Consider the following 23812-nt stretch of genomic DNA (forward strand, 5'->3'; position numbering starts at 1 on the left):
CATGGCAGGGGGGTTGGACTGGATGGCCTTTGTGGTCTCTTCCAACTCTACGATTCTATGATTCTACGATTCTACGATTCTATGATACTCTTAAATTGGTTTTATGACAACTGACTAGTTCAACAAATCAGTTATGTTTAGCTGATTAGATTGGGGTTGTATTTTATATTAAACTTCAATTATTCTGCTAAATTGCACTATAGCAAAATCTTCTAACCTTGAAGCTACACTGGAAGAGAGAGGAGAAGAACCAATGCCTTCTGCAGCTCATTTCAATAAGAATAAAGTTATCACTGTGTTTGTAAATGTGCTTTGAAAACAGCTGCCGTTAAACATTCTTTATTTATGATAAATTATTATGGTAATTAAATTATGATGTTAAGATACCAGAAAACTAAATATTATTGTGCAAATGTATAGGCATTATATGTTCTACACAAACAGATTAATTTCATATGCAGATATTTTCATCTAATAATTATTTACTCAGATACCAATTTCTGATTGCTGTTGGGGAAGACCTTGTTATCTGAACCGATGGCTAGCTAGCACACTGCATTAGAAGGTCACTGAAATGCATGTATTACATGACAGCTACATATTTTTTCAAGGATGCTGCAGATAGATGTAATTACCTCAGTTCTGTAATGATTTTTAAATGATGCACATATGGTGAAAAAGAAAAAAAGGACACAAATTGCATCTTAGAAGTGGATGTACATTCATGTTAAAAACATCTACTTCTCCAGTGTGAATTGACCTTTCTATGATTATTATAATGAAGACTGAGCACTTGGTTTCCCATAATTCATGGGTGTAGACTCTAAATTACTCACATCACATTTTATGAATGAACCCATGAACCTTCCAGATTTTAATCTATGTGTGCCACTTTAAAGAAAGCTTTTGAAGCCATTACCTCTCAATAAAATATTTGGGAGGAAGGTTTTTGAATTGGATTAGAGCAATATATTTTGAAAAGAAAGCACAAATAATAATAAATGGGGAGAAAACGAAATTTATAAAAATTCAGAGAGGGTAGACAAAGATGTCCTCTATCTGCACTGCTATTCCTAATCGTATTTAAAATCTAAATAAAAGAATAAGAATAGAAAACAAAATTCAAGGAGTTAAACAAAAAGAGGTGGAATATAAATTGAGGGCCTTCACTGACAATTTGGTGGTTTTTCTAAACCGGAACCTATGGAAAGTATAAGGATATTAAACGATATAATAACAGAACTTGAGAAAATTTCAGGACTGCAAATTAATAAAGAAAAAGCTAACAAAAATATGACAGGAAAAGAAAATGTAGAATTATCAAGGGAAGCGGGATTCAGTATAAGTAAGAAAGTAAAATATTGAGGAATAGAAATTATGAAAATAAATTTTAACATACAAAAACAACTATAAAAAGGTATAGGCCTCTATTAAAAGAAATTTAGAAAACTGGAAAAACTTAAAACTATCACTATTAGGAAGAATAGCAACAATAAAGATGAGTGTCCTTTCAAAGATGATTATTCTATTTCAAAAAATTCCTGTGTTATTTAATGGAAAAACTTTTAGAGATAACATGCTTTATATGGTCGAGGAAGAAACTAAGGATAAGATTCAAAGTATTACAAGATGTAGGAGAGAGGGTTGTGTGGGTTATCTTTGCCCAATTTGAAAATTTCCCTAATGTGGATAAAAGACTGGATACACTTAGAAGAATGACATGGTAATCTGTGAATGATTGGTACATTTTAATTGTGTATTTTTTGTTATATGTTTGTTTAGTTGATGTTTGTATGTATGAAATTCACAATAAAATTATAATTAAAAAAGAAAAGAAATATATCTTCAGTTGAATTCTAAGAAAAACTCAGCCATAGGCTGTAACTTAATTTTGCTCACACTTTCCTGGTAGAAAGTAACATCTAATTTTGCATAGTAACAGGCATACCTGTACTTGGAACCTCTTGACCTAAACCCAAAATGTGTTTTACTTTTTTAAACCTCTAGTTCACACTGTGGGTTCATGAGGATTATAGGAACAGATTATCCCACAATTTGGATGATTATTTTCTACTTAGAAAGGACAGGGAGCTGTAGTGCAATGACTTCTGAGGCAATAGTTTGGGGAAGGCTGCTTCAAAAAGATAGATCAAGATTTTCAATTTATTTATCTGTATGTCTATCCTAAATAAATTTCTTACTTCGGGTGCTATGTAATCTGGGGTACCACAGAAAGTTGTTGCCTTGCTCTCTCCAAATACATTCTCTTTGCACATCCCAAAATCAGCTATTTTGATGTGACCTTCTTTGTCAAGCATCACATTGTCTAGTTTGAGGTCTCTGTGTAAAAGAATAAAGAAATAAATCAGAAAATTACTCAAAACAGAAATGAGTACCTACAAGTTGCATGCTGCAATAGTAGCCACTGTATCCACCGAAATCTCCTTTTCAGCCTTGCAGGACACTTCTAGTATTATTGCAAAAGTAAAGTCAAGTCCATAGACAAGAGGGGGCAGGAGGGATTCAAACACCCTCCAATGTTAGGAAGCCTGAGGCCCCGCTTCCAGAAATGATTAAGCAAAATTGGACCATCATGTAGATGAGCCCATTCAGGAATTATCAACTAGTAGTACATTAAATAATTAAGCATACAAAAGATTAAGACATCTATTATACTTGGGCCTTGTTGGATTAACTAAAACTGAAATAAGTCCTATACTCATACAGACTTTGGAATAATAATAATAATACGAAAATTTATTTCTATTCCACTTTTTTCTCATGAAATCAAAGCGGATTACAACAAAAGCATTAGATACCAAGTAACTTGCACTGAATACCTGGTGAGTACTCTGAATTACACATTGTGCTTGAAAAAGTGTTTGTGATCAAGACTGATAAGAGTGAAAATGTAATGACTGTGCCTTTGGGTACTATAATAGTTGTTATGATGGTACAACTGAACTCCAGATCACAGCAAGAAATGGTCTGTCCTGCCCTTGTGGCTCACAAAACATTTAGGTTTTAAGAGTCTTTCACTGGGCTTATTTCCTAGAATACGGCAATGAGGGAGAAGAATTCATACAGCCATGTTTACTGGAGAAAATCAGAAGAGTAATGACCAATACGATTCAGTGATCCACAAAATTTATTATTTGGGGGATCTATTGTAATATTTGGAAATTGCATATGCTCCATAGCTAGTTTCTTTCAATACACTTAGGTTTGGCTGATTATGTGAGCAAAAGAATACGATAATTGTATACCAATATGTTATGAATAAGCCTGATTTCTGTAACATTTAAAATTCATTTTTGTTCTGTATTTTGTACCATATTTTGATCGTGACAAGTCTTTAACAGTTATATATTCCTAACAGTAAAAATGAGAGAACTAAAGAGATTTCAGTAAAAGTTGGAATTATATAGGAGCGTATTATATTAAAAAATGATATTAAAAGGGGAATCCAAAAATATGGCTGCATTCTCTCTCTCTCTTACTTTGCATTATACCTTTGCAGAAAATTAAGACAGACATTACAACCAAAATATGATAAATTAAAACCACTTCCCTGGAGAAATAGAAATTAGTGCTTTTGAAGTTGAGCAACACATGGAATCTTTATTTTTGGGTCCATCAATACTACTGTAATACCACCTTCTAGTCCTGTTCCTTCAAAAAGGACTGGAGACATTGCAACAAAGCACATGCTTGCCATAGTCAAGCACAAAAAACACTGAAAAGGCTGGTTGCCTTAGTGAGGTAGCCATTCTCACTGCTGTATAATTGTATTTCTGAAGTGAAAGCCAAATGCTTATTCAGTGGGAAAGGAAACCTGAAAGCCAATACACCTTTAAATCTACCAGCCAACTGAGTGCCTCCAGAACATGATCAAATCTGGCCAACAGCATGGAATGGCATTTCATTACAGTGCAAGATGTATTCCTTTTAACTTTTAACCTTTCCATCATTTGTTATTCAGAGTAAAGCACTTTGGTCAGTACTCTTACCAAGAGATCAGCCCAGTGAAATGCTGGCCCAAATACTATCAGTCTGCTTTGCTGCTAGGATGAGGACAGAAGTGTCTCAGTTTTGAGGCTAAATGCCTGGTAATTAGGAATGTGAGACAAAGATCCTTTTGTGTAATGTAAACAACATTTCTTTCTTCTTGTTGCCAAGGAGAAAAGAAAACAATTAGGAACTGGTCTCAAGTACTTGCTGAATTGCCTCTTTTCAACACCTTTGGAACAAAACCAAAATTTAATAGGGAACAGCTCCTTGTAAAACACTCTGCTTGTAGGTTAATCACAGAAACCAGCAATTCATCATCACAACACAAGTGATGCAATGTTTTACAAGACTCTTACCAAGGTTAATCAACACTCACCTATAAATAATGCCTTTGCTATGAAGAAACTGTAAGCCACACAGTATTTCAGCTCCATAAAACCTGAAATAAAGTAAAAGCACTTTAAAATAAAAAGAAAACCTTAAAAGTACTAAGCCTAATGCTGTTGTGGTAACTGTTTTTCACAGAGTCCCTTTCAGAAATCTTTCTCCTTTCACCTAAACTTTTAGAAGTATTATATGTTGGAAATGTGTAATAAGGTGTAGGCTGAGTTAGAACAGGCTTACCACTAGTCAGCTTCTCTCCAAAATCCCCATTTCTCCCCATAAAATGCAGGCAAAGATTATAAACCTCCACATTCCTCCAGTTCTGGGAAATTCTTCCCTTAATTCTATGCACTTGCCTACTGAGGGGATTTAAACTCATCTCAAACCCACCCTTTCCTATTTTTTTGCATGGTCCAGCTGAGAAAACTGGACGTTACCTTCCTCTGCTATTCAAATCTGATTTTGTTTTAACAAAGAGAGAACATTTTCTTAAATCATTTATGAACTCTAGGTGTTATACTGTCCTGTGTGAAGAAAATATTTCAGGGATCATATTAAAACTCTGTGCAGCTGATGGGCAGTGTAAAAATTTATCTCTCCTAGTTTGGATAGCTCCCCCTTCAGATAAGCAACTGTTTTTGCATTGTTGCTCCTTTGCAAAACAAAACAAAACAAAACAAAAACAAAAAAACACACAAATGAATGGATGCGTTCTGAATATCTATATTTTTTTTTCTAGTGAAGGAATTACTTAGTGTTCGGGGCCTTTAAAAATTATTTTGTTTAATTTTTTAAAAAATAAATTTTAGTGTCCTGAACGCTAAACAATTCCTTCCCTAGAAGAAAAATATAGATGTCATGAAAAAATAATAATACTTGGTGTATGGTGTATTAGAGTGGCTGGCATGGACTCCTGTTGGTGCTGGTTCTCTTGCTTCTCTCCACTTCACAAGGTACATCCGTCTTACCTACTCTGGGGAGCAACAGTAGTGTCCTTTCTCAGAAAGAGGCACCGAGGAAAGATGAAATTGCTTTAATCACCCCCCCCCCTTTTTTTTTTTTTTTACTGAGGCCAACCAATGTAGCCTTCATAAATCCCAGCAGCTGATGGCTGGCTGTATCACAGGTAGCAGCAGAGGTGGCTATGCTCTCTTGGGCAAGGGGTGGGAGAATAGGTCTCTAGCATCAAGGTCAGCACTACAGCCTTGAAATCAAGCATGTGTCAGAATCTGATATTTTCTGTCATGTGTAAATATGTTTGGTTGGGTTTTATATTCTAACAGTTTAAAAGAACACTTAGTGGTTAGAGTGGAATGGGAATGATGGGAAGTGTAGTACTAATAATATTTACGAGGGTGCCATTTCGAAGGGATGCCTAGTCTTTGGAGCTGGAATTTGTAGATATGTGTGGGAGGAACTTTCCCATAGTTACTGGTGAAAAGCAGATAATGGTGAGGAGACTGGAACTAGCTTCTGTGAAGAAAGAGGTGTGGTATGTTTTGGTTGTAAAACAAATTAAGAGAAAGCTGTCAATGTATGGGTGGGATATTGTTAAGTCTATGGCAATGTTTGTGGATCATGGCGCTTCTGACTTAAGATGTCTGCCTTTTAACACCTTGCTTTTTCTGGAATAAAGTTAACTGTTTGCTACACAAAAGACTTGTTCACTGAACTATATGGGGGAGTTTAAGCAATTCTTGAGTGAATGGGTCTTTTTGTGTGTTATATGAACATAGCTATAGTTTGTTTGCTCATTCTCTGTCCCATGCTTTATCATGGAATCTTACTGCAGCATGCGGTAAAATTAATTTAACTTATTTAAAATTATGTAAAACATTTTAAAATATTAAGGCAACTCTTAAGTACAGTATATTAAACAATTTGACAAGTGAAAGCAGGAGGATTGAAACCAGTTGAACAATTGAAGACAACACCATAAACATGAGAGCTGGTTTGGATAAAATCAATTCAACCCGAAAGATTTTAGTAAAAAGTCATGCTTTATCTTGGCACTGGAATGACACCATGATCAGGGTACCACAATAGAAAAGGCCCTTTCTCATGTTCTCCCACTTTGTATTGCCTCCAAAACACAGAAGATGGACCCTTCAACAAATACCAATCTTTGGGTAAGCATATACAAAGAGAGATGGTCCTTTGAGCATCAAGGGTTGTGCTAACTAGCAATATCTCCTTATTTCCAAGGAAATGAATGCACTGGGTTTTTAAAAATTGTTTTTAACTCTAAGACATGACCTGCAAGTTTGAGTTTTCCTTGAGTTTCCCTATGGAAAAGTGAACAAAATCACAATAGCCAAATATGAAAGTACAGTTGTTCATGTATGATGACAACACCTTCTCCCATGTTGCGTAAGTGAAGTAGATAGCACCCTCTCTGTTAAACACTTGGGTTTTTTTTTAGGACTGGAAGAGAATTGTCACCATCTCAGAACATTGCTGACACTTACGTAGCTCTGAAGAGATCAAAACGGCCTTTATCCTGTATATGGAACATTAGGTCTCCACCATTAAGAAACTCCATAACAAAGAACAGATGGTCCTATTTACAAACAGGAAAGAACACAACATTAACCAACTGATGTAACCTTGTCTACAGCATTAACATGTTTTTCTTTGAGTGACTCCAGCTGCATACTGTTATCATCCTCTGACCGGAAAATTTAACAAGGGCTATCAGACATTATTTACTTCTTTAGAAAACTAATACCCCAGTGAGGAGCTAATGGCCCCCTTTTTAGGCTTCACACAGGACAGGGACAGCTGGATCTCAAGGGAAGTTACTTTTCTGTTCCTAATGGAGTTAAAATTTTATTACCTGTCTTTTATTGCACTTTGTCTCCGGTCCTCATATGACCAAGAAAGGGAGTGGCCTCTGCCTGCACTGAAATTCCTCAGTACCATCTTAACTCACAACAGATTGACATCTGAGACAAATGTGGGCCTGTAACTCTAAAATCATCACCTTACTTCTCCTGAATGATTTTTAACATTTTTGCCTGATGAAGAAGCCAGCGAAGCTTCACAAGCTTGCATGATATATTTTAAGCTTTGAAGTTAGCCCAATAAAAGTATCACTGCTTTGGGTATTCTAAATTTTATTGTATTTTGCTGCATGGCCAACACAGCTACCTCTAAACATGTTATATGTAACATATATTGTATCGACCACCCTTCCTGCATATAAAGCAAGCACTGCTGTAAAGTGAGACACTTTTAAATATGAGCTTATAACCTGCTAAGTGTTGCCTTCCCTCACTTGAGATTCTCTTTTGATCATTTCCTCTTTCCTGAGATTCTTTTATGATAGTTTCCTCTTTCCAATGCTGGTTAGCACTGGGAAAGGTGTGGACTTCCAGATGCTTTTGAATTCCATTTTGGGCTCAATCAGCTTGGTCAACAGTGAGGAATAATGGGAGTAGTAATTTGTGGGGCCTCAGGTTCTCTGTTGCTGCTGTACTTCTCCTCAAAAAAAGATCAGCAATATTCTTGATTTGTCTAGTTACACCAAAAGCAAAATTAAGGACTGCATTGTACCTTAGTTTGAAAAGTGCAGTATAAATGGGTAAGAAATGGATTTTCCCATGCAAGTGCTAAGACCCGCTTTTCCACCATGGTACATTCCACATCATCATCAATTAGCACCACGTCCTTTTTCAAAGCTTTTACTGCAAAAAATTCATTCTTCCCTTTCAGTTCAGCAAGTAGTACCTGTAAAACAGAAGAAAATACGAATAATTAGACTCAATTAAGAATTTTCCAGCTGATGAAAATCTTCAATTTGCCCCTTTGTGATATGAGAGCTACAACATGTGTCTGACTCAATCAGTATATACTTCTGCAGCCTACAGCCACATCTGAGTTCACATTAAAGGATCTTGTGACATCTTGAAGACTACACATAGCTGGCCACCCCACATTCCTCAGGCAGCTACTGAACCACTTTCAATCTAGCTGTCCAAAATTTTTATTAACTTTTAACTTTTATGGGTTAAATCTGACATCATCTCTCTTCCTAGGGAATTTAGAATGGCTCTTTTCTTGCTTTCCTTCTGTTGGCAGTAAAAATTAAAAAAAAAATCCAGCAAGATTCAAAAAACAACAACACAAAAACAAACGAAAGGGCTTTTAATAGGGCACTGTAGTTTTTAAAATGTTGTTTATTATTTTTATTACATGTTATCAATAATTCAGTCTTAATGTTAACATTTGGAATATTTTAGCAATATTGCATTTGCTTTAATTTCTAAACCGCCTTGAATCCTGGTTTTGGGGACAAAAGCAAAATGTAAATAAAGACCATCATTGACATCATCAAGTGCATGAAGTACCATCCACAATCATCAAAAGATGATGAACTATTAAGACATGTACAGTTCTGTAGCATTTCTATGCAACACACAAATCTATCTAAGATAAGATCAGAGTGAAACATTCAGACCAGAGATAACATATTTCTAGATATGTCATGCCAACCTAACACCCATTGTAGGAAAGAAGTTCATGATCCTAATGCGCTTTCACTGGTTTCTGATTTTTTTAAAAGAAATCTCAAACTTGTGTTCACTGTAAAGTGTCTCTGCCCATCAGTTGTTACCTAAATCACAGGGAGTTCCCAGTAGGGCATGCACAATTGTATTCGATGGGAAAATTAATTTAGCTCAAATAGGAGATGGCAAGAAGTTTCCAGTAATGTAGAACCCGGATCTTGACCCGTGTAGATCAATTCCAAACCCTGAGAACTCCAGAGGCATTTTCAAAATTAAAGTAAAGGGGAGGTCACACAAAAGCATACTCTTTCACATAAGCACACATACAAGAACTAATGAAGCAAAGGTAGTAATAGGCAGGGTGGCTAAGAGGCAATACTCTTGAAACATAGCTCTGATTTTGGGACAGCTAGATTGAAAGTGGTTCAGTAGCTGCCTGAGGAATGTGGGGTGGCCAGCTACATAGTGTCCATCTGAAATCAAACAGAGGTTCTGCCTGGTTTTATTTGTTCCTGAAAGAGAACTGGGAGGGAGGGACAGCAGGAGGGGCTGCACTTTGGTTGCGAATTCCAGATCCAGCAATCCAAACCCAGCATTGTTCCTCTGCTGAAGGGCCATGGCACTCATGAGGCACTCCTATTTATACCCAGAAATAGTTCCTTAGGGCAGCATTTCAGGAGTTGATGGGCTACTGCAGCTTTCCCAGGGGAGAAGAATGGGATGTAATATGTAATGATGACTGCACAATTAGTGTGAATGTTCTCAGATGAAAAGAGCTTTATTTCCAGAGGGAAACTCCCTTTGTCTGCTATATGCAAACAGTCTCCCAGTCCAGCTCACTACTGCCTTTCTATAGTCTAGACTCTAGAGATTATGCTGATTCCAGTTTGGAGACATCCCATTATGGCTGAATGCCCTGGGCTTCTCCCATGCTGAGCTATCTGGATCAACCTTGTATAGCTGGTTTCCTGTGCTGGGGAGCCCCTATTTGGGCAACTTGCATAAAACATCCCTGTTAGATATGGACTTGAGATCAAAGGTCACAGAGAGGTGACTGGCAGCTGCATCTTGGCCTACAGAGTGCTATTTTCCAGAATGGAGAGGGAGAACAATAGTGTTATAGTCTCTTACTTTCTTTTTCTCTGAAACATATGGTGTTTCAGCTTAGGTGGTAGGCCTGTCAGTTATTAATAAAAATAATTAGATTGCACACATGATAACATAGGCTCATATCCTCTGGGAATGACGCAAAGCTTTCCCCAGAATTACCTTTAAACTACTTGAGAGTCAGTGGCATGTTAACCCAAACTTCAGCCAAAAGAAAATCTGCTCGTTTGTAAGTAGTTTTGTTGCGTATACAGTAGAAGGAACAAAATAGTATTTAATTTACCAAAACAATTTGCAGGCATGGGAGACATCTTAGGTTCTGCATCAGAGGTTAGGTTAGTTGACTAGCCTTTGCTAGTCAAATAAAAGGAAGCTTCTTTTTACAAAAAAGTGGGTATTCTTTGGGGGCTGGACAGCTCCCAAATACGGAAATTCAAAACCAACCAACCAATATCCTTGGAGAACCTCATCATGAATTCTCAAGATGATTGCTGCATGTATCTAGTTAGCCTAGGTCTGAGTCAATGCTGGGTCACGGAGAGAGATGAAATAGACTCAGCCCAGAACATAGAGATACAAGTTTTGATCAAATACAGACTTATCCAAACTGGCTAAATGAGTTGCAAATGCAAATGATCATGGCTCATACCGCTACAATTGTTACTTCTGTCTCTGAAGATGAGATGATGCAATAGTAATTCCAGGATGGTTTGGGCTTCTCCTATGTATTTTATGCCTACCAGCACCTTCTGGAGGCTTCTTCTCATTTCCTTCACTCCTCCCTGTTCTAACTTGGAGATGTATATGTGTGTGCATGTGTGCACAAAAAGGGGCAGGGGAAAGAGATTGTCAGTAAATTTCCTTGACAATCTCTTGCACATGAGGTGATGTGATCTTGTTAATAATAATAATAATAATAATAATAATAATAATAATAATAGGAAGGAGGAGGAGGAGAAGACGACCATACAATTCATAAAAATATATGTGTGTCTGTTTGTGTGTGTGAATTTGGCAATGAGAAGCAGCAGCCCAAAACAATATGCTGTGACATTAAGATGAGCTGACTGAATTAGCACTAGTAGTCAGTCTGGATGACCCCTATAGCTGCCTGGCATGTTCATGCCTAGCATGTTCAGGGACATTTCGAGGAAGTTGGAGGGCATGCTGAACATATAGGAGACAATAAATACTTAACAAAGCAAAACTGTTATTTGCCTATCACAATGAATGCAGTTCTGTAAAGGCTTTGCACACTTCTTTTGTGCTGCAACACAACCCACTACTAATTTAAGAAAGCAGAATGCATCAAGTACTTGGCTATGAGCTGCACTGACTAACATATAGGCAGTTGAGAGTTATGGAAGCTCCACACATCGTGAGACAGAGGAAGCTGAAGAAACAATCCCCCTTCATACATGATTCATACAAAAGGGCTCTCCAGATTTATATAGGATAGCAGTGCTGTATGGAGTAATTGTGTTTTAAACAAAAGAAAAGTATTTTGAGTGACAAGTAACATGGAGTGACATGCATTGTATGTGACAGACACAGACAGCTGAGTCATGGGCACATGGCATGAGGCAAAGTTGCAGCAAGCTTGCATCATGGTGTGTGATCCTCCTATATAAGCCACCCTATATAAGTGGGCCAAGAGACAGGACATGTGTGGGGTTGTGTGGAGTTATAGTTGGAGTAGTTGATGGAGATAGGTTGGTGTGGGATGAACCACTATGTTTGTGAGTCTTATTTTGTGTGTGAAAAGTTATTTCTATATTCCTATCCCTGGAGAAGATTACATGTGAAGTCTATGAATATGTAGATATTTAAACTTAAATCATGGACTTTTGAAAATAGGGCACTATTTTATATGCCTTCTAGACCTCCCAGAAAGAAGAATATAATTTTCTTTATCCCTTCTACCAAGTCTATGTGTTTGCTATGAGTTTCACACTTGACACCACAACCATGTTGCATTGGAGAAATATGTAATTTGCCTTCTGCTCACCACAAAATGTTATATGACTTGCAGTTGTCTATTCATTTAAAAATGTAAAGAAAAATAAGCTACCTTTCCAAAGCTTCCTTTCCCAAGAACTTTGTGGAAGATAAAACTGTCTATGTTGAAATTCCTCCTGGATGGTCGTGACAGTGATCTTCCTTCCCAGAGCTTATCATACTCACTATTATCTGTAAAAACCAAAATGCAAGTTTTTCAATTATGCCTAGGAAGTATCCAGTGTCTCCTGCAATAACCTGCTATTGTATTTTATGACTACAAAGTACTATTGTATCACTTTTGGTGAAGCTGCTCCAGTTGCTCACAAAGAACTATAAATATGGAAGCTGTATGCTTATGTGGGAAGAATTTATAATTCTCACTATATAGACAGTGGTCATCTGGACTCAAAACTTTAGCTAACTATAATTCCAAGAAACTACTGCATTACTCTTTACTTTGCTCACAATGTGGGGTAAAGTCCCCTTTAAATTGACTGTTTTTAATTGAGAAACAATTTAAATTAGTTTAAATCTTTTTAAACCTTTGTGATTATTTATTGTATTAAATCGATTTTACTGTAAGCTGCTCTGAGATCTTCAGATAAAGGATGGGATATAAATAATAATAATAAAAAACAAATAAAAAACAAAAACAGGAGTATTCAGCCAAAGGAAAAAAGCCATAAATCAAAAGCAGTTTACAATATGTGCTGATACGCCCTGACAAATAACAAAAACATTATTTGCCTGGTGCCAAAACAATATCAGTGCTTGTTTCAACCTTTCAAACCATAAACTATTAGGTTCAGATGACCTGAAGGAACATCTTCTCCATAATTATAGTACCTGGATCCTATGAGACCAAGGAGGCTGGCTCCAAGATGAAGGCCCTATACAGACTGGTCTGAAAGGTTGGCCTCTGAGCGGAGTCGGGCTGCAGCATCCTGACAACACATGCCCTGACTCTGCCCCAGGTACCATGATGCCGTGTGCTGCTCCAGATGGCGTGTGGTATCATGGCGTGCCTCTGGCGCTGTGTCCAAATGACACAGTGCTGAAGGGGTGCCATACAGCTGTGCCACCATGGCTTTGGTGCCCTCCAAAGGCCAGATTGGGGCCACGACATGAGGTTGCCACAGCCCTGATCTAGCCAGGAAAGGGGCGGCATCCCACCACCTCTTAGGGGCAGTCTGTAGAGTCCCAAAGTCTTTTCAGTAATGGCATCCCACACGTGGAATACCTTCTATAGAGAAGGAGGCATCTGTGCTATAGTCTTTTGGGGGACCAAGTGAAGACCTTTTTATTCCCTCAGGCATCTTGGGAACTTTGCACTTTTGCTTTTTTATCTCCTGCTGGCAGCTTTTATTTGGGTTTCATTATAACAATATAACCCATATGAATTATTGGTTTTGCCCAATGGTGGTTAAGTCCTGAGAAGGGGACTGTAATTATTTGTAGTGGAATATAGAAGTTGTACAACAAAGAATTTGTTGTTCCTTCCTAAATAAATAATTGAAAATAAAACTACCTTATTCAAGCTGAAAAGAGACCAAACCGTAGCCCTCTCTAGGTCCATCTCTCTCTCTCTCTCTCTCTCTTTCTATACTAATAGGTACAGCCCTCTCTTAGGGTTTCCCCACCCAATGGGCCAAGCCAACTATTCATAGGGATTACACTATTGCTGCTAATTTTATTCTGTGTGATTTTATTACTCTTTTACTTAGATTGTCATGGCTATAACTGAATTTATTTGTACACAGTTCTGAGAACTCTGAATGTAGAGAGATCTTGTAGCATCTTTGAGACTAACTGAAAGAAAGACGTTGGCAGCATGAGCTTTTGTAGACTTCAGTCTACTTCCTCAGATGCTTTAGGTGAGAACTTTTATTATTATACAGCAGTGATTCCCAATTTTTTTTCTTCTAGATGTTTTGCATTTCAGCTCCCAGAATTCCTGACTGTTGATCAAGTTGGCTGGGGCTTCTGGGATGCTTGAAGGACCAAGGTTTGGAAATCCCTGCTGTACAGTCTGAAGATGTGACGAACACACATACTTCAATGAATCTCTCTAGGAACATGCTCCATGACCAACAAGAATACTCTTCATCACAAGACTAACCACAGATGACAAGGGTGGGAGATGGCTGATGAGGATCATGAAGTCCATGTAGGCTCATGTAGAAGGTGATCCTCTGGGTCTCAGACCAAATATGGTTTAGAGGAGAGGACACTGTAATTTTAATTCCATAAAATGTCTTTCTGCCTTGAATATACCACCACCCTGGATTTAATGAGATTCACAATTTTTGTTCATATTCCAAAGAACTGAATTACATGCAAGAATCAATCCATGCATAAAAATGTAACAGCTTAATTGATCTAACTAGTATAAGATACCTTTTGAACCTTAAGTTGTGCATAAGGAGTTGTTTGCTGTATGTGTCCTTAAATACTTATTTTGTGTTTTATTCTTTGTATTTTTGTATTTGGTATTTTTATTCTTAATGAGCAATTATTTGCATTATAATAGCAAGAAGTAAGTGAATATATTCATGTCTTAATTATCCACAATAAAACCGATTTGACAAGCTTTTCACCTGTTGTATCACCACCTAAGGATTTAGGTTTCTTATCAAAATCCTGGTAAATGCCAACACTTTCTACTGATCCAGATTCTGATTTTCTGGAAGATCTCTGAAAAGAAAAGAAAAAAAATCCTCAAAATTAATCCAGCATTTAGCTTAACAATTAATGTTTTTAATACTGACCTAACATGGCCAAGCTTTAAAAGTAAGTAGAATATTCTTTAACCGGACAGGATACATTGAGGGCCAAAACAGACCGGCAAAAACCACCGGCTTCGGGGGTGGCATGTGGTTGTTGCAGCCCCAACCCAGCAAAGGACAGTGTTAAGCCGCCCCCTTATGGTCTTCTGTTTCAGCCCATAGTCATGTAATATGAGGAATGAATGTACACGTCTGTCTTTAGAAATAAATAATTGACTATTTAAATATCTAGTATGGTTACAATCACCCCTTCACATGGGGGTTAGGGGTGGAGGATCCCCATGAAAATGGAAAAACCATATATATGTTAGCCCCCACAATGAATAATAGAGAGTTCTCTCTCACCCAGAGCAGCACTCACAGCTCTCTTTGCAACTTTGCAACACGTTGGCTCCCCCCCCCCCCCATTCCCAAAGTGGTTCCACTTTCAATCTGATGTTAGCAGCTACTACTGCAGTGGAGGATCCACCTCTTCTCCCATTCCTTCCCAGCCAGACAAAAGAAACACCGTTCCTTCTCCACTTTGACAAATTTTGCATTCTCATCATTTCCAAAGTCCTTCTACTTTGAATCCAGTGTTTGCAGCCACTACCCTTAGGATCCAACTCCTTCCCCCCCCCCCTCCTCCTCTCCTGTCCTGGCCAGACAAAAGCAACACCATACCTTCCCTTTGTGGATTCTTTGTGGTGGTGACTGCAAACATCAAATTCAAATTGGACTTTGGAATACAACCTAACACCAACAGTTTATGTTGTTCCAGTTCTTCTTCCCCATCCTTCCAGTGCTGATGTGGCTAAAAACATGCCAGCTAGACAGAGGGTGAAGAAGAAAAGGGGGATTGGGTGGTCATGAAAATGCTTAGTAAAAGGGATCTTTTTTGCTAGAGGCTTTGTTAACTTAGTTATACCTGTATTGTTTTAAATTCTTTTATCTATTGTGCATTGCCTGAAGGCCTTAGAAGGCTGAGAAGTGATAGACTGTATCAATATCTTAAATAAGTAATAAAATCAAAGCTTCCCTGGGGGGAAAAAGGAAGGATTTTGGAAGTGAGCAGAATACATAGTCTGTCAAAAGCGGGAAACGTATGGTATTCCTTTTGTTTGGCTTGGCTGAGAGGGAGGGGGAGAAGGGGAGAGGAGTTGGATCCACCAAGAGGGAGGGTGAGGAGGAAGGGGGTAAAGAGGTTGACATTGTTGTTGTTAAGCAGCAGCTACAAAGTCATGAACAGTCAAAATTGTAAATCTGAAACCTGCAATGTAGAGGGCCAACTGGTGGCGCAGTGGTTAAATGCATGAACTGCAGCCACTCATTCACAAACCATAAGGCTGCAAGTTCAATACCAGCAAAAGGGCTCAAGCTCAACTCAGGCTTGCATCCTTCTGAGGTCGCTACAATGAGTACCCAGATTGTTGGGGATAATTAGCGTACACTTTGTAAACCGCTTAGGGAGTGCTTAAGTGCACTCATAAGCAGTATAGAAATATACTTGCTATTGCTATTGTTACTGTCATGTTTCCTGACAGAAGAACTGTTTTCTACAGATTTTCAAAGTGTGGTGAACCAAAAAATATACAAATACACTGGCTGGCAACTGATACACGACAATATCAAAACACACATATGCTACAAGTGTTCATATTAAAATTACTTTTTTACACTTGATATTTTTAGACCTATGTGTCACAGCATGAATTTATGATTAACCATTTATTAAATTTTGTGTTTTGGTTCACCAAAAGCTTCTCTCACAGTTCTCTGTTTTTAATGTCTTCTCCATAACTATGAAAGCTGAAAATGGATTACTGCTATTTACTTTAAAAAGCAAGAAACTCAGGCCAACAACCAGTTTAGTAGTCCCTACTAGTATAGGCCCACTGAATCAATACGAACTTGGTAAGTCTGTTGATTCCATGTGTCTACTCTAGTTTGGACAAACAATTATATCTAAGTCCAAATGTTTATAAATGTGATACATTAAGTGTTTACTATACTTAATGTATAGTATAGTATATATACTACACAACAGGGCTTCCTCTGAAGAGCTCAAATTTCTGGCATTCTCATATGGTAGGGGGCAGTCTTTCAGATAACTTGCCCCCAAGTCACTTAGGGCTTTGAAAGTCAACACCAGCATCTTAAATTGGGTTTGGAAACAAATTGGAAGCCAATGTTGTTCTTGCAAGACTGCTGTTACATGGTCTCTAAAATGCACACCTGGCACTAGTCTGTCTGCTACATATGACACTAGCTGTAGCTTCTAACAGTTTTCAAGGCAGCTCCATACAGAGTGCATTAGAGTAGTCTAATCAAGATGTAACTAAAGCATGAACCACTACTGTCAGGTCTACCTTGCTCCAAGAAAGGGTGCAGCTGGTGCACCAGCTGAAGCTGGGTAAAGGTGGTCCTGTCCCCTGCAGCAATCTGGCTTTCCAGTAACAGCACTGGTTTCAAGAGTACCACCCCCAAGCTACAGTCCTGATCTTTCAGAGGGACAGCAACTCCTTCTAGAACAGGCTTTGATTCCAATCCCAGGTTGATTTTCCTACTGATCAGCAGCACTTCTGTCTTGTCTGGCTTAAGTCTCAGTCTGTCCACCTATGTCAAGTCCTGTACTGCATCCAGGCACCTATTTAGCATTGTCACAGCCTCTTTTTCATCAGTTACAATGGAGAGATAGAGCTGGGTATCATCAGCATACTGATGACACCCAACCCCAAAGTTCCAGATGACCTCCCCCAGCATCTTCATGTAGATGATGAAAAACATAGGGGACAACAGTGACCCCTGCAGAACCCAAAAGGCTGAACAACAGTCCCCCAGCCCCATCCTCTGGGGATGTTCAGCCAAGAAAGACTGGAACCACTGCAATGCAATGCCACCAATCCCACATTATCCAATCAATCCAGAAGGATACCACAGCCAATGGCACCAAATGTAGCTGCAAGATCCAGAAGGACCAACAGGGATACACTCCTTCTGTCCAACCCCTGGTGTTGTTCATACACCAAGGCAACTAAGGCTCTTTCTGTGCCACAACTAGGCCTGAACCCAGACTGGAATGGGTCCAGGTAATCCGTTTCATCCAATAAAGCCTGGAGTTGTATTGTCATCATTCACTCTAGGACCTTACTTAGAAAGATCCTGATAATTGGCTGATAGTTACCTAGAGAGTAGAATTAGGCCAGGCTACCAACATCCAATCAGGAAAAAGCTAGCTACAGCCAATCAGGGCTCAGTTGGCGACAGCCAACAGAATGTCGGCCAGTAAGAGGAGATGAATTCCATTGGAGGAATAGGGTTTTGGTCTCAGACAGCTAGGGTCTGGTTGTGTAAAAGTCCAGAGGTTAGGGACTGTGGGAACTAAAGTTTGGAAGGAAATGACTCAGCTATATGACAGGGAAGGAGTTCAGAAGTGAGGGACTTGGTTCAGTATAGCACTCCAAGTGAAGGAATTGCTAGTCTGATATCCTGAGGGATAGGGTTAGCCTGAGGGCAGAATACAAATAAGGTCAGAAGGATAACAGTAAATGAGGACGGTGGGAGGGTTCTAAGAGAGAGCAACTGGAGTTCTCTAGAAAGAGAGAGAGGAGTACCAAAATGTAACTAAGCGCAACAAAATGAAACGATAAACAGTGAATGTACCAACTGAACAAGTGAAACATTGTTAAACTGTTTTTCAAATAAAGTTTTCTCATTAGTTACTTACAAGCTTGTTTGGTTCTGAAATAAGTAAGCATGCTACTGGATAACATCTAAAAGTGAATTCTTAAAAAGGAAAATAAGCAGTTTTGGTGGCTCTTGTCACATAATTTGGTGGCAGTGGTGGGATGACAAAATCCATGGGGTTGTCACCACAGGAAAATAGTTGGGTGAGTGGGACTCACTGTGACAGTGGGTCCAATGAAATTTTTCCCCCAACAAAGGTCTTATCATGGTTTCTTTTAGAGACATTGGAACATATTCATTCATAACCCTCAGAAGCATTCACACCACCTAACTGGCCAGTCTTTGGCTGGCAGCTTTAATTAGCCAGAATGGGCATTTTACTTCTCTTATGAAGAGAAATTGAAATCTTTTTTGTTGTCATGGCACTTATTGGTTGATTAAATATAGCCACTGAAGGTGTTCTTCTGTATCTCACATCAAGTGGTGAACAAACTTACCAAAGATCTGCACTTCAATGAAAATTCAGGTAGAATGAAGGAAGTGGTAATATTATCATCTTATAGTAGGACAATATAGAGGTCAAGATTAGCAGTAGTTACATACATAGTACAGTATGTGTACAGTAGCAAACACTTGGAAATGATAATTTAAAAAATGTATTAGGAAAGAGGATCCAGTCCTACATAGGATAAACACTAAGTAGACATACCTGACTAACTTGATTTAAAGCTTCTGCCAATAGTTTCTGATTGATTCCACATAGATTTGCCACTTTCTTTTGACATTTGTGATGAACATTCATCCCACATTCTACAAAAATGAAATTATTAATGTTATTAGTATAATTGTAATGTATGACAATTATAAACTAATCTATTATTTTTCCCCTTGCTGCTCAAATATTAATTGTTTAATTATTAAGCACTTTAACTGAACTGGAATATAGATACCCCCCTTTTTCAGTATTAAAAAGGAGGAAAAAAAACATTAGTATAGGGTGAAAAAGGAGAACAGCATTTAATCTAGAGGTCATCCATTTTTTTTAATTTGGTGTGAATATAGCTGAAGGTCAGCAACTATCTTCCTTAAAACAAGAAGTGTATTCATTTTTAAAACATATACATAAAACATGAACATGAAATGCATCCCTTCCCCTTCGTAACATAGTCTAGCGTGGCCCTTTCACCCAATGCCTTTAATGAATAAACAAAACGAACTGTACCTTCACACTTCAATCCTTGTTTAACTAGTCCCCAGAGAAGACTACCACAATGATCACAGAAGGTAGGACTCATGTAATTGTAAACTTTGAATCTGTGAGGCATATCAATGTGGAAGCGCTCCTTCTGAAACTGAAGGCATATATTTATGTCAGAGAAAAAAAGTTGAACATTTGGAAATTTATTTCTCTTTCATGCAAAATTAATTTTGGTATCCTTATTATCAGTTGCTTCTCTGCCTACCTGCACATGTCCTGAAAGAATATACTATTGTCAATATTTTATGAATAATTGTACAATAAAATTTGAAATTTGAAATTTGTGTGATGAAAGATCACAGGCTACAAAAGAATAAAGCCAATGCCTGTTGTGGCATCTTTTTGGCAGCGCAAAGGCTTTTAATTAATTCTCCTCTGGTTTTAAATCTATTTAATCCGTTTAAATTCTGATGTTTTGTGTTTGAGATGTTTTTAAATGGTTATACAACTGATATTGTTTAGCTGCCTTAAAAATGTTACCACTGAAAGGTAGCTATACATTTCTAAAATGAACCAGCTGAAAATTCTAGCGCAATCAAATGCCTTTACAGACAGTTTTGCAATTGGGCAAAGATTCCAGTTCAGGAAACTAGATTTCAGTGCAGGTTTTTCCACAGTTGCTCACACCTGGCTTAGGCATTCTCCATTTTCATAATGTTCTTCTAGCCCAATGTTTTCCAATCTTTGGTCCTCCAGATGTTTTGAACTTCAACTACCAGAAGCCTGGGCTAGCTTGGCCAACTGTCAGGAATTCTGGGAACTGAAGTTCAAAACATCTGGCGGACCAAAAGTTGGGAAACACTGTTCTAGCCCATATGGGGTCATTCTTGATCCCAAGCCCCACATATAGTCACCATGACCACCAACGTTTGCAAAAATAGAAGGGAATATCTCTGAGTTGGGTCAGAGGAAAGTTTAGGAGACTGCTGTCCACCTAAAGATTGAAATGTGATCATGCTAATCACTGGAACCTTAAAATACATATAGTCAGTCCTTACCATACATGGGCTTCGTTTACACGTCTTTCAGCTTATGCTAAAGCCATACTACAATTAAATGAATGGTGTGTGCACCACACAATGTGTGTGCAAATGACATGTGCTGCACCGTGTGTATGTGTCCCATTGTTTTCAATGGGGTGTGAGCATATGTGGTTTTTCCCTTATGTGGGGAGGGGGTCCAGAACAGATCCCCCATGCAAGGGAAGGGCTGACTGTATTTAGGGGTTTGTATAGCTTGTGAGGAGCTCTATTTCATGTTCAGGACCCAAATCATTGCGCTCCTACCTGAACTAAAGGAACACTTGAAATAAAATTTGCTTAGCTGCTTGATGAAAGTTTCTCTTCCAAGGAGCACACACTTTTGGATACAAAAATTTGTTGTTGTTATAAATTACTGCTCTGTCTCTTAGCCCTACATTCTTTCTGTTCTTAAACATACTCAAAACATTGTTTGAGTAATCTATGATAAGCACAGCATTTGGGTTACTTTCCACCTGAATTTTAATTTTTTTTGACATAGAATGCATAATCCTATCAATGAGTTTCTAAAACACTTTGTTACTTACCATTGTGTCTCTGCTGTTTGCTGCAGTACCAGTACATCTCCCAATGATTTTATCAATGCATTTTTTGTGAATAGCAGCATTACATTCTTCAGAAGAGTCATAGTAATAGAAAGATACAAACAGTGAATTTTTTTGTGGAGGGCAGGCAAAGGATTTATATAGTACTTTATGCAGAAATTACCAATTCCCATTTTTAAATGAATGAATTCCCACTTTAAACTATTTCAGTAAATGGAGTAAGATTTTCCTTTTTTCATTTAGAATTTGTATTACATTTATAATTTGGTTCATTTCAGTAGTAAAAAGAGTCATAAAAGGTTTACTATTAGAATTTAACCTTAAAGGGTGCTAATGTATTGCAATACAATTGTTCGTATTAAAGGTGCTTTAACTTTATATTATTTGCTGGAACAGAATAACATGCTAACCTTGAAAATTGTAGACTTTGAAAAATTTTATTAGCTGTTGCTCTAATGATAAAACAGTTCATACTAAATAAATAAATACATCAATTGGTTGCTCATGGACTACTGCATTCTAAATATAAAAGATGATATAGCCAACTTACGTCTACATTTGTATCCCTGTTTGTTCAGCCCCCTGTAAAAGAAAAATGGGAAATTATAAACAGACCTTACAGAACAAAAAGACTCCAACCTTCAGAGACACAGCTGCCTGCAGCCGCCTGTTTTTACCCTGGATGGAGACTGCACCAACCAAATGGCACGGCCTCTGCAAGGCATAAAAAGAACCCAGGGTGCAATTGGTGCCTTTGTGCACACTGATGACATACATGCAGTGTGGTGCTGTTTGGACCCCACACTGTGCGTACATGATCATGGCAGCTGCTGTGTGGACGAGCCATGATGGTGCCTGGACAGTGCGGTAGGGCTCAGGAGTGTGCAGATGCTCTGCTCTCCCAAGCCCTACTTTGGCCCCAGGTCTGTACCAGGCCACAGATAAATTTCTTAGCCTAAACTCTTTATTTTTACAACTGCTCTGACTCTAGTAAAATATTTGCTTTCCTACAGAAGGTACAATTCAGTTTTAAAATGATGTTAACATGGAAAGAGAACCAGTGTGGTGTAGTGGTTTGAGCACTGACGTATGGGGCTGTCTGCATGGGCAAAAAGAAGCAGTCTCACCCCAATTTTGAACCGTACATGTTTAAATGATGCATGTGGATAAAATGGAAGGAAACCAGGTCAACGTACACACCTGAGATAAATATGAGAGCAAAATAACCCAGTTCAAGCTTGAAAGTATGCAATATTACACCAATATACAGACTGTGGAACACCAGTGTGGGCATGCAGGACGGCCCAGGTGGCTGGCAGAAGCGGTTCAGAGCATGTGCCCTGGGCTCAGGCAGATGCAGCCTCCAGCACCATTGCTAGCCATAGGTGTTTTGTTTTTGTTTTTTTGGTCACCTGCTTGCATGTCAAGTGCACAGGCACACGAGTGGTCAGTTGCACTAGCAACTCATTCCACTATATTAACTGGTCACAAAACTCATGAAGCCAAGTGATAACAAACATGGCAGATCACCAACAATACATTAATGAAGTAGCTGGTCCAACAGGGAGCCATGGGGTGAAGGGGGCATGTACAGGGACCCCCTCCATGATCATGCTGTATCACGTGGCACACCAATGCACCATACAGAAGGTAAATCACTTGTGCGACCCTGTGGTCAGGTACACAGCTGGTGGTGCAGTGTGTCCAATGGACTAGCAGCTAGGCAGGACAAGGAAGGCAATTGGTGACTGCTGGTGGTGCATCCACATTTGTGTGCATGCCTGTGGGGTGAAACAGAAAACAAAATTCTCCCTGAAAACCAGGAAGCCCTGGAGGTAAGCCAAATCTCCCTCTCCATCTGTTCAGCCCCTAAGACAACTTTGATGTTCAAAGTTATATTTGTACACTTTAGGGTCCTGTTTGGCTCTTTCATAGCTACCCTTATCAATCCTAGTCTTTTTCTAATTTCTTGACTAGAGTTGCTGTTTCTCTCAATATTTGATCATCCACTTATTTTTCAAAACCTGGATAATGTCCCCAAACCAGAAGCAAGAGTAGCTTCATTTATATACAGCCTCATACCACCTAAGCAGACTCTAAGCGGTTTACAACTGTAAGCTAATTGCACCCAATAAGCTGGGTACTCATTTTAGTAACCTTGGAAGGATGCAAGCCTGAGTCAAACCTGAGCCCTGGCTGGTACCGAACTCACAACCTTATGGCTTGTGAGTGAATGGCTGCAGTACAGGCATTTAACCACTGCGCCACCAGGGCTCTATTTAAGCTAATCATTTCCTGGTTGTGTTATGTGTGCGCTTTTGTGTGTACAATGGTATGATTAGACATTTAAAGACTATACCTTCCTAGGCCAGTTTTAAGTCTAAATAGTCTTTCAGAAATAAAACAGGTCTGGAACATGTGGAATAGCCTTTAAATGCCAACTCACACAACCTGGAGACTTAGCAAAAATGGGAGAGTATGGCCATTTTAGCTCCTTTTTTGGCAG

At 38.5% G+C, this 23812-nt stretch overlaps 1 protein-coding gene across 4 annotated transcripts in view; it reads right to left on the minus strand.

Moving 5' to 3' along the window:
• PRKCD (protein kinase C delta) overlaps nucleotides 1-23812 on the minus strand; it is a 129621-nt gene that overhangs the window by 5428 nt on the left and 100381 nt on the right. For all 4 annotated transcript variants that reach the window (XM_089523886.1, XM_089523875.1, XM_089523907.1 and 1 more), the window contains 10 exons: nucleotides 21857-21888; nucleotides 21289-21374; nucleotides 19686-19815; nucleotides 19173-19273; nucleotides 14609-14705; nucleotides 12082-12200; nucleotides 7951-8124; nucleotides 6864-6955; nucleotides 4388-4450; nucleotides 2202-2340 (listed from right to left, as the gene is read on the minus strand). In XM_089523886.1, coding sequence (XP_089380012.1) covers nucleotides 2202-2340; nucleotides 4388-4450; nucleotides 6864-6955; nucleotides 7951-8124; nucleotides 12082-12200; nucleotides 14609-14705; nucleotides 19173-19273; nucleotides 19686-19815; nucleotides 21289-21374; nucleotides 21857-21888 — 1033 coding nt within the window. The remainder of the gene's footprint in view (nucleotides 1-2201; nucleotides 2341-4387; nucleotides 4451-6863; nucleotides 6956-7950; nucleotides 8125-12081; nucleotides 12201-14608; nucleotides 14706-19172; nucleotides 19274-19685; nucleotides 19816-21288; nucleotides 21375-21856; nucleotides 21889-23812) is intronic.

Source organism: Sceloporus occidentalis, unplaced genomic scaffold (assembly GCF_023333645.1).
Source record: "Sceloporus occidentalis isolate IW3139 unplaced genomic scaffold, rSceOcc1.0.p SCAF_1, whole genome shotgun sequence".
Taxonomy (NCBI): Eukaryota; Metazoa; Chordata; class Lepidosauria; order Squamata; family Phrynosomatidae; genus Sceloporus; species Sceloporus occidentalis.